Genomic DNA, 12,102 nt, shown 5'->3' with positions numbered 1-12,102 from the left:
GAAATAAAATTCCCAGAGAACCTCAACAGAGAGTCTGTGTACCAGTGGTACCCATACCACAGTTTGAGAACCACTGGGTTAGGCTTTATATGATGACAGATAGAGCACATTCAACACAACCAATGACTGTGCTGGCGACTGGGTTAAACTGATACGGACATATTTTGTTTGGAATTGAGTAAACAGCTGCATTTAGTACCTTTTTTACAAGAAAGATTTGATTGCTGTGTTTCTGAATGATTTCCAGACCCACTGTAAATCTCAAATGAGATATGCGGTCTGGTGTCAACGAGGCTATAATTAGCCATAATCTGTTTTTATGCATCCATGTCAATTGATCACATACAGTATGCTACTAGTTAAATAAATGTCATTTTTGTAAAATGTTGACGCCTTATGGTTAAACAGGTTTTCAAAATGGTCAACTAGTAGTGTGTTACTGACGCAATGAAGAAATCAACATTGTGTGTGTGTGTGTGTGTGTGTGTGAGTGTGTGTGTGTGTGTGTGTGTGTGTATTTAAAGCAACACTAAAGCACTTTTCCTCTGTCACATACACACTATTTGTTTATCCAGCAAATAACGAAGGTAGAGTATGTTGCATGATTGTGTGAAAGTGTGATGTATTGCAACATCGAAGCAAGTCAAAATTGTAGTTTCTTGTGTCTCAGTCCATCGAACTACAGATCCGCTACCCGATCTGGTTAACTTAGTAGACATAGTGCGGTTATAACCGATAGAGGACTGCGAAGCAAATGCAGAAGTGCCGTTCACAATGTTGTGAGTCGATGAACCACTGAAATGATTTTGGAAACATTATTTGAAGGTACAAAAAACTCTTTAGTGTTACTTTAAAGAGGGAAACAGGTACTCCCTTCCTTGAGAGAGACATGTAATAATAAGATACATGTCTAAGACGTTGAGACGTGTCTGTATCTGTGGCTTTTGTGTGTGGACGAGTGTATCTGTCTAAGTGCAGAACGGTGTGTGTGTGAGTGAAGTATCATATCAGCTGGTCCCTACTGTACAAGCAAGCACGCAAAGAATTACCAAAAATGTAAATAGTAATAATTGCTATCCTCACTCCATAACAAACTCCAGAAACCTGTAACTCACTTATTCGAGGTTCATTCTGTGGCTATTCTGTTCATCAGTTATTCACGATAAAACTAAAATCGAACTTCCTAGCTACAGGCTTTTTTTTCTCATAAAAACAGACTAAGACTGCCAGATGAACATCCAAGCACTTAATCACCAATGACAGGATGCAAGATCATTGGATAAACACATTTCCTGTTGCACAACTTGGCAAGTTGACAAGTTGTAATTGTAGTTTTTTTTATTATTATTTCAAACCAATATTTCAACATGAACGAAAGCACAATACAAAAAATATGACCTTTACCAATAGGGTTACCATGACTACAGTTCAAGAAAGTGGTATGATTAGTGGCCATTCTATTTACTTATCAACAAGTTGACAAGAGATTGATGCATCCTAGGCTATTCCTCATTGAAACTATCGAGTACTGTAGCGTGGCGCCTCTATTGGTTTGTATGTGTGTGCGTGTGTGTATGTATTTATGTATGTTGTATATCTGTGTGTGTGTGTGTGTGTGTCCGTCCGTTTAGGTGTCTGTCTGTATACAGTATGTGCAGTATATGTGTGTGTGTGTGTGTGTATGTGTGTGTGTCCGTATAGGTGTCTGTCTGTATATGTGTCTGTGTGTCTGTGTCTGTATAAGTATATGTGTGTGTGTCTGTATACTGTATGTGTGTGTGTCCATGTCCATCCATCAGTGTGTGTGTGTGTATGTGTGTGTGAGTACCCATGCTGCCTCATCTCTCCACTCCTCTTTGTGTTTTGGGCGATCAGCTGCAGGGCTGTGTGTGCAGGTGCAGGATGCCGCGTATGTGCATTTGCATGAAGTTGAAGAGTTCCTCCGGCATGGCGTGGAAGCCCGGCCGCCCCTTGACGTTGTCGTAGTAGTGGTGCGTGATGAAGGTGCCCGCCGGATTTGTGGGGAAGGGCCAGAAGCCGTACAGGTGCACCTCCTCACACAGCTCCATGGCGGCACTGACCAGCATGAGTCCGGTGCTCAAGCGCTTGGCACTCACACCCTGCTGCGCCCAGAACTGCTGGACCTTGATCAGGTACTGCGGGTGGAAGAAGTAGACGCCGCGTGGCGAGCCGAGGTCTTCCATCGTGTACTTGACGCGGAAGGAGATCTCAGTGAGGTGCCTGCTGTAGAAGGCGGGCAGTACGATGGAGGCGTTCTTGTAAGACTGCAGAACTTTGAAGAAGGGCTTGCGATATCTCTCTAACTTCTGGAACCTGTGTTGAGAGGTGGGTGTTATGAGTGACTGTTTTACATTTTATGTGTGTGTGTGTGTGTGTGTGTGTGTGGCTCTGTGAGATAAATAAAGCTTAAATAATAATAATATTCTCAGCAAATGACTGCAAAGGTGTATGTGGCATATTCCACTTATTCATTCAGACAATTTTGCAGTCAATTTAGTGCGATTTTACAATCATGTCCCAGTTCAAAAGATATAACGTACACATTGAACTAAATTAGGTTTATAAATATCTCCAGGTCATGTGACTATGTTTTATGGCCTGTGCAGACTACACAATTTTTGTTGTCTTCAATAATTATCTTTTACGACTGACCATGTCAGATTTGGTGATCAGGGAACCATAAATGCTTGCCGCGTCTTAGCTATAAGACAGGGCACATTACAAGATATGTAACGTTCGCGTCACGTCGTAACATCGTGGAAAGTCACAGACAATAAATCATGAGTCACTGAATAATGTGTGTCACACTACAAGACGCTTCCTTCTTCATGTGTCGTTCCCGACTTTTCATGTTCGGGCAAGACACTGAAAATGTGTTGGCCATGACACAATCGTGTCACAATCGGGCTGAAATTATGTAGTCCGCACAGGCCATAACTATAATCTCTCAATTGCACATGTTCACACAGTCCTTTATACAGTATGTCTATGCAACAGGTTTGTGTTCAGACAGAGTTGTCTGTACCTCTCCGTGATGATACTTGGGTTGATGGTGACAATGTCAGTCTTAGATCCCACATCGGCTGAGTATTCATCAGAAATGGGTGGAACGTTGCACCTGACCAAAGGAATGAGAGTCAGTTGGCAAAACAGCAACACAGAGACAGTTCACAGGAGGTAGCACACAGTAGCAGAGAGAATTCGGCCCAAAGCATGTGTAGAATATGGAAGCATACTCTATGCAGCACCCCTATGTTTGGGGGGGGGGGGTCTTCCTTAAAGGTAGGGTAGAAGATCCTGGAAAACGATTCCAGCAAAGCAGCATTTTGAAAATACACAGGTCAAAAGTCCCAACCCCTTTCTTCAGACTTCCCCCGAAGTCACGCCTCAAGAGTACAGGAACGTGCAATGCTTGTTCACGAGCGGGAGGGAGGAGCAGATTGCAGTTTGATAGATGCATCAGAATCCAATCATCGTTAACAGTCCGTTCAGTATGATTGGATAGTGTTTTTCCTGGATTGTTCGTTCTAGAGGCCACTAAAACTTTTCATTTTTGTGTCAAAACTTTTAACTAATTGGTTGCATTGGGGGTGTGAAGAGTATTTCAAGCAATATGTAAAAAAAATGCTCCAGAGAGCATGCTCCAAACATCTCCTACCCCACCTTTAATCACGTCCCTTATCAGACAGAAAGCTAGAAATGATCTGCAGCAGGCAGCCAGATTGGAGTTCTTTGAATATGGCTGTGGAAAATAACGCTTAACGTCTTACGTACCCCATGCGCTCCGGTGCAGTGGTAGGCATGGTGGTCGCTATCTGGGGCCCTGTCTGCTGCTCCCTTAGAGCTGCAGTGGACTCCCTTAGAAGCTCCGCAACAGTCTCTTCCACCGCCATATTCAAATAACTCTAATCTGGCTGCCTGCTACAGATCATTTCTAGCTTTTCTTACCTGATGAGTGACATGATTAAGGAAGAGAGGACTGACCAATTGATATATCGAATAACATGGAAGTGACATAGATGCATTTATGATGTACTGCAATTTTAATGAAAAGTATAAGACATCATTAAATCGACAGAATCGGTCCGTTGAATGGAAAACCATTTCGGTGCTTCTAATATCGCTCCAATTATGAGTTAATTCGCTTGAAAATCTTGAAAAGGGCTATGTATTCAATGTACTGTAAAAGCTGGATTTTTTTACCGGAACACAAAGTCAGCTGAGTCTATCTCTTTTCCACACTTGCTGTCTATGCTGATGCCTCCATTCCCAACGACAGCACAGCGCTTAAACTGTGATCTTGAATAAGGCATGTCCTGTGAACACACCCACCCACCCACACACACACACACACACATACACACACACACACACACACACATATTTACAGCAAAGCTGCACCATATAGAACAGATGCACACACTTCCATCTGGTTGTTTGTTCAAACATGTCAGAGGGATAGTGTGTGTGTGTGTGTGTGTGTGTGTGTGTGTGTGTGTGTGTGTGTGTGTGTGTGTGTGTGTGTGTGTGTGCGCGTGTGTGTGCGCGTGTGTGTGTGCGTGTGTGTGTGTGTCTCAAGACTCACATCAGGGAACATTTTAAATATGGCGGGGTTGATGTCCAGAGCTCCGCTGCTGGTGACCTCATAGTGCAGCTTGGTGCCTGACGGCGTGTTGCGCTTAGTGGTGAACAGGAGGGAGGGTGCATTACAGCACTCAGACAGAGATGTTCTAGTTCACACACACACACACACACACACACACACACACACACACACACACACACACACATACACACACACACACACACACACACACACACACACACACACACACAGGTAAGGATATTATGAACACAGAGAAGTTTGATTATGTATGGATTTGTGGATGCTTGTGTGTGTGTGTGTGTGTGTGTGTGTGTGTGTGTGTGTGTGTGTGTGTGTGTGTGTGTGTGTGTGTGTGTGTGTGCGTGTGTGTGTGTGTGTCACAGACTTGATGTTGTTGGTCTCCTCCTTGTTCTGCTCCCACTTGCACACCTGCAAATTTCTCCATTTCTGAAACAACTCTGTGGTCGTCACCCTGAGACACACACACACACACACACACACACACACACACACACACACACACACACACACACACACACACACACACACACACACAAAATGGGTCAGGGCTGTTTTGGCAGCAAAAGGAATATTAGGTAGGTGGTCATCATTTTATTGCTGATTGGCCAGCTGATTGGCCAATGTTTGAATGATCATTATTTAAAATTACATAGAGCAGTTTTCTGAAATGAGATGTGTGTGTATGTTGTGTGTGTGGACAGTCCTATAAGATGATATCTGTTGTGGGGTTGAGTGTGTGTGTGTTTGTATGGAACTCACATAGAAAGGGCCTTCACATCCATGGTTTCCTTCCTCAGCAATTGACACGAAGTGGAATTGAACTCCAAAACCCCATTCAAGGCCTCCTGAGACCTGCCAGAAATAAAGCTCTTAATCTAGAGCCATCCCATTTTTATTTTGAAGTCGACACACACAGTCCCTCATTCTCTCTCTCACTCTCTCTCACTCGCTCACACACACGCTGAGTGAGGCACCAGACAAACATTGATCTATATGTAATGCTGACTGAGCAGACATCTGAGTTGGACTTCAATGCTCACAAGATACTACTGACAGCATTGTGCCTTTACTTCTACTACATCATTTCCTCACCGTCTCACAGCATCTAGCCAATGAAAATGATCGTTTGACTTTACAGTGACTGTAGCATTCCAATTCATTAATATGATAGCCTGTAATTATGTAATGGTGAAGTTATCTGATAATCAATGCACTACAACATCCATATTTGCGGTTCCACAATGCTGTGATTCTGTGAAGCACCTGATGAAACATATAATTCACAGACAAAGTAACACGTTTTTCCTCATATATCAAAGCAGGAGGATTATGGGTTCAAATCCCATACTGATCGTATCTATGGCTTTAGTGTCTCATAAGGCACTCCAAATGTGTCTCTAAATGTAAAGGCCAATGGAGCCCAACTTAAACACTTTCTGATTTTGGACCAATATTAACTGGACAATAATAATACTAAATTACAATTAAATGTAATAAAATTCTTCTTTTTAAAGGATAATTAGTACATCACCATATACTTGACCATATACTAGTTTAACACTCTACCATGGCTGCTGCATTGAGGGTTTTTTTCATTTGATCTGATGGAGACTAGAATAGGAATAGATCACACTTCATGATGTTTTCTAAACAAAGTTCGGGAGGAGCCCTTAGGGATGATTGACACCAATTAACTCACCATGCCTCCCGCTCCAAGAGTATTTAAGACGGCCTTCTTTTCTATTATGCCACACGCCCCGGCGTTCGCTAAAGTCACCCTCTTCCTCCCCCTACTCCTCCATTTCACTGATAGCCCAGTTACTCATCCTCCTTCTTTACACAGGGGGGTGCAAGCGGCCATCGCTTTAAGGCGATCTCCGCTCCAGGCATTCCAGGACCACGGTCAGCTACCTAGCCAAACATGCTGTTAACACTACACCCAAGCACAACAAATCATACCGATGGGCGAACTAGTTAATTAAACGTTAACCAGCACTGGTTTTATTTCATCTGGATCATAGGTGGAGTCAAATTTTGCACGAATACTGACTGACATATCACTCTCTGTACAAGACTACCATCTTGCTGTCCTCATATCATTTTTACACACTCGAGCACCCGTGATAAGCACTTGTAATAAGTACTGTTGTGACATCATGAAAACAAGTCAAGCACCAAATTTGACTAGAACATTATACCATTCTATCTTAAGTACAGAGGTGTGCCTTAGGTTGTGAGATGGGACTGGAAGACATGGCAAAGCTTGGTGCTTGACGGGGACTGAGCACCTGACTGTAGTAGTCTGTTTTTCATAAGCTGTATCATTCTTAATTGGCCAGGGCTTCATACAAGCCAGGACTGGCGCTGATGGTATAGATTATGGTCTTCTGTGATTGGCTATGGCTTTGCTAAATGCAATTGTCTGATTGGCTATTCTAGCTTTGACAACACAAATACAATCAGTTATCCTCTCTCTCTATCTCTTCCTGTATTCTCTCTGTTTTCTGTCATTTTTATTTCTCTCTCTCTTGTCCTCTCTTTGAGGGTCCCTGGCATAGGCGAGTGAAGTTGGTACCTTTCCCTCCTAAATCTTGCAGGCATCAGTGGGAAATCGTCTGACAGGTTTAATCTGCTCCAGTTGCCTGCGTCATGTCTGCACAGTCGGCTAAATTGTTGCCCACTGGTGGGAAAAGGAGAAAATCACTTTCATTAAAGCCATTCACGCATGCATGCACACACGCACGCACGCACACACGCACGCGCGCGCACACACACACACACACACACACACACACACACACACACACACACACACACACACACACACACACACACACACACACACACACACACACACACACACACACTGCTGCGCCCTCCCCTCACAAATATAAACACATATGAGCACATACAAAGCATCACCCTATGACAGGACACTGAGGTGAAGAGTGAGTGATAGAGAAACAGAGAAACAGAGAAAGAGAGAGAGAAAGAGAGAGAGAGAGAGAACTACCATCAGAGAATGTTTGGCAACGCTTTATAAAAAGGTATGTTAACTCACCACTTACAAGATATTAATAAATGCTTTGCTAACTATTTACTATCATTATCTAGTCTGGTTTTCACCATACTAAGCTCAATCCTTTAAGATTGAACATTAGTCTGGCGAGGCTGCGCTTTGTTTCTACTGCACTTCGCGTCGCTTAAGTTTCGTTATCGTCACGTCACCGGCCAATAGCGTGCCACGACTAGAGTATGGTCGTTTCTGATTGGAGCCAAAGGTTCTGGCAGTGAACAGAGGAAAAAGATCTGCTGGTTTCCAGCCTGAGCTGCCGGGCGAAATTCAAATTCCCCTGAAGTTCAGGCAGGGGTTCACCCAGCCTAATCAAAGAGAAGGAATACTCTTTTCTGATTGACTGGTAGGGTGGCTATTAATTCTGAGTGACGGGACACCTATGAAGTAGATTGCAGTCGACATGGATATGAGGCTTAAACACATGTAAATAACATCATGGTGTCTGCCTTGTGCGTGGACCTAAAATCCTTTGTTCTGTGGAGTACGCCAAGTGCATCTCTTCTCTAATGGATTCACAAGCACGCATGACATGCACGTCATAGCGTGTCATGCACTGATCTAATGTGTTGATGTGGAATGGACTAACATCAGACTATGACACATCATAAGCAAAAAATTATAATTAGGGAAAACAGTGAGAAAATGAAAGTGTGTGCTGATAACAAGGAAATGTTTACAGCTGTTGACTGCTTATACCTTTCAATGTAGAGCTTCTCGTAATGGATATGTTGCACCAGTGTTACCACGGCAAAGACACAGAAGAGGATGAGACAGCGAGAGCAACTCCCCAGCAGGTCTCGACCCATTCTCGTCATCCTACAATCAGTGACGACAGAAATTGTCTTCAAAAAATAGTTACAGATTCCAAATAATCATGCTCACATGCTCCTCGTCATCTTCAGGGTAGATCATGGCCGTAACTACCTTTGAGGACACCGAGGTCTTGTCCTCGGTATGTTTTGTTTAAGCTTCGTTTTATGACTTTTATAACATTTATAAAAGTCTTGTTCCGTATTTAACTGATAACTGCTCAATGCAAATCTAAAACACACACAAAACACCCTCATAAAATGCTGGTGCAGCGTTTCTCAAACTATGGGTCGCGCAAGGTGTTGACTGCTGGTCTGCGAGGCATGGAGTGAAATTAGGCCCGGTGCTTCACCTGATGATTTGCAACACGGACCGACATAAAAAGAAAGCAAACGTTTCTGCAATCAGGAGGAAATGCTGGCTAATTTGATGCGATTAAACAAACATAGAGCCATAAGTGGTGGTATGAACGTCATGGCCGTAACTAAAATGTTGATGAAAATGATCAGAGGGCTCGGAAGAACCCCCCTAGCATTTCGAGGTGCCCAATATTTCTAGGAATGGCCCTGACCTCAGTATTTTAAAAATCCTGGTTACAGCCCTGGGGTAGATGCTCCACTTCTCAAAGACACCTGAATGGTTATTTTCATCAAACCATAAAATAACCTTTAGGGAATGCTCTCAGAAAGTTCTATAAGTTTGCATTTTTATAATCATCATCAGTATTGTTTGAGATGTAGGTCTATCATTGTTATTACGCTTTACTTGCTTCCAAGCATACAATGGAGGATTTAGTCAGTTGCTCATTTAGACTACTGTAAATGCTGGGCTTGGCACCTTACAGTAGTTCCAGTGAAAGGACATGCACTTGTGAGGTCACACACTGATGTTGGACGAAGAGACTGGCTCTCAATCTCCGCTCTAATTCATCCCAAAGGTGTTCTATCAGGTTGAGGTAAGGACATGTCTTTATGGACCTTGCTTTGTGCACTGTAACACAGTCATGTTGGAACAGGAAGGGGCCCATCCCCAAAGCATGGAATTGTTCAAAATCTCTTGGTTAATGTTGAAGTATTCAGAGTTCCTTTCACTAGAACTAAGTGGCCAGGCCCAGCTCGGGAAGTTAAGCTTTCAAGTTCATATGGAAGTCAAGGCAGGTGACCCAATGCTTTGGTCAATATAGTGTATTTATTTCCTTATGAGATTTTATATTTTTCTCAGAATAGATTTGCTTCCTTTAAAGGTTGGAGGTTTCCTCATGGGTTTTGTTCTGTCATTACAATAAATCACAAAAAGACCAGATACCTGTTTTCAGTCAACTTTACCAATGGTGCCAAATTAATGTGGCCAGCTGCCCTTCATGTACTGTGGTAAAACAGGTTTTGTTCCTCACAGTGAATCTTCAGGGACTCAAGGAAACTCTCATAACAAACCCACACACATTTTCCGGTTAACTTTGGGTTTTGGTATATCTGATAACTAAATTCCTGTGCTCTTCCTCATTTGTCTGTGAGGTATCGGTGCAGGGATCTCAAGTCTCACACACTGATGAAACCTCAGAAGACCTCATGCCACACTTGCTTTTTCTCACGCTAATGCCTCCTCCTAATGTTATAACTTGCTTGTTAAATACGAGTTGAACTGACAACACAATCTGGTCATTTTGTGCAGTTTGCAGATTACACATGTAAACTTACAATGTTTGGTTTCAAGATGCCACAATGTTCTGCAGCTAAACGAGCACAGAAGTTCAAATTCACACATGGCATGGAATAATTGGTTAGTTAAAGAATAACTAAACTCATTTAAGCTATGTAACAACACACACATTGCATTCTGCCTGATGTATAGAGTTGTGAGCCACAGCCAGATTTGTCATCATGGAGCTCAAAATCACTGGGGCTTGAATACTTAAGCAAAGAACATATTTTGACTATTTAAACTTAGCAGAACAAATAATACAAATATATATGTTTACAATAATAATACTGATTGGGTGAATATGTTTAAGTATTTAAAATGTGAAAATGGTAATGAATTTCAAGGGGGTTGAATACTTTTACCATCAACTGCATATGATTATGGTTGCATGTCGTTAGACTATCTCTGCATACAACTTGCAACAAAGCTTTCAATAAAGCAAGAAATGGTACAAAGGAAAAATAACCCCGGAAAAAAACAGTGCATGTCAGAATAAGGGCAGTCTGTTACATCACTGGTATAATACAGCATAGTGCAGTTTCTCACAAAATCAATAGAAGATTGATTTACCTGTAACCACAAATGAGGACACTTTTCATGAAAAATGGCAAGATGTAATCCTTTTTACATGTGATGCCTAGAAGAGACTTCCAATATACCAGCAGGGAGCTTCGTTTGGCAGTCCTTGCACCTACACACACTCACATTCAGTCATGTCATCTATGCTTTGACTAATATTTGCCATTAGGATTGGTAATGCTTCCTGCCAAGTCCCTACATATGGAGCCTGATATCTGAAATGTGTTGTGACTTGGGAGTTGATAACGGTTTATCATTACCTGCATGACTTCTGAATAAAAATAAAATATCGTTGGTATGGAAAAGAAAGTAGGCCTAAGACAGCCCTGATAACTTACCGTTGTCGACACACTGGCTTGTCTTCTCTGTATATGTCACTGATAAGATGCAGTCTTTGAAACTTTCACTTGAGCCTCAGATAAATCCCCTTCGGTTTCAGCCAATCAGATGATAGCGTGTCTAAACTGGTTGTACAAGACACTTCATGAGGACACGTCAGGAATATGACGTGAACCAAATGACCAAAAATATGACCAAAACCAATGTTCATAATGTTGAAACTGTGTTTTGTGCCATCTTGAAACACATACTATCCATGCAGCAAATTACTTTTAAAATGACCAGATTTGATTGTCAGTTTAACTCAAATTTAAAAATGAAATTATAACGTTTAGAGGAAGTGGGTGGCAAGCTCTTCTGAGTTCCGTGTCATGGTCAAAGCATGAGACCTAATGTGTGTGTGTGTGTGTGTGTGTGTGTGTGTGCGCTGGGGGGTGGGGGGTGTTGATATACATAGTGGGGGTTCATGGGAAGTGAATACATGGGTGGACGTAAATAGGGTAAAAAGATAGCAGATCCCTGCACTGATAGGACGGTTTGTGTGTTCACCTCACAGCCAAAGGCAGATGGGTCATTCTACATAAGCATCCACTTTTCTGTCTATAGACCTGTCTATAGACGCTTTAAAAAACACTTTATGTTGGAAATTGATCCATATAAGCAAAACAGTATGTTATTTGAATAACTATGCTTACATGTTTTTGAGCCAAGTGACAATATGTATTTTTTAACCAATAATATAATATTCCAAGCACCACAGAATTAAGAGCCCGTCCTAATGTCATGTATATATTGAGGGTCATGGTCTGAAGTCAAAAAACATGTTTTTTAAATAGTTTAATAAATGTCTATGTTCCTGGAAGTTATGTCACTGTGTTACTGCATAACAGGGCCGGTTCGGGAGGGGATGCAATGTGAGCAACCGGGCCCTGTCTGGAGAAATACCAGA

At 42.2% G+C, this 12,102-nt stretch overlaps 1 protein-coding gene across 3 annotated transcripts; it reads right to left on the bottom strand.

The window, feature by feature from the left end:
• Positions 1-1,326: 1,326 nt before the first annotated feature.
• Positions 1,327-11,186, bottom strand: LOC134101055 (alpha-2,8-sialyltransferase 8E-like). Of its 3 annotated transcripts, none has more exons than XM_062554618.1 (9): positions 11,153-11,186; positions 8,421-8,540; positions 7,224-7,328; positions 5,408-5,500; positions 5,013-5,099; positions 4,607-4,751; positions 4,225-4,337; positions 3,047-3,139; positions 1,327-2,334 (listed from the first exon to the last, which is right to left on the bottom strand). In XM_062554618.1, the coding sequence occupies exons 2-9, from the start codon at positions 8,537-8,539 to the stop codon at positions 1,872-1,874; spliced, it is 1,218 nt and encodes a 405-aa protein (XP_062410602.1). In that variant the 5' UTR covers position 8,540; positions 11,153-11,186; the 3' UTR covers positions 1,327-1,871. The 3 variants fall into 3 exon arrangements, with proteins under 3 accessions (XP_062410602.1, XP_062410600.1, XP_062410601.1); XM_062554616.1 differs by lacking the exon at positions 11,153-11,186 and adding an exon at positions 10,806-10,982; XM_062554617.1 differs by lacking the exon at positions 11,153-11,186 and adding an exon at positions 10,806-10,982 and having other exon boundaries at positions 5,408-5,502; positions 7,232-7,328.
• Positions 11,187-12,102: the final 916 nt, after the last annotated feature.

The sequence above is a fragment of the Sardina pilchardus genome, chromosome 14, assembly GCF_963854185.1.
Source record: "Sardina pilchardus chromosome 14, fSarPil1.1, whole genome shotgun sequence".
NCBI classification, from domain to species: domain Eukaryota; kingdom Metazoa; phylum Chordata; class Actinopteri; order Clupeiformes; family Clupeidae; genus Sardina; species Sardina pilchardus.
This window is presented reverse-complemented; position numbering and strand designations above follow the sequence as displayed.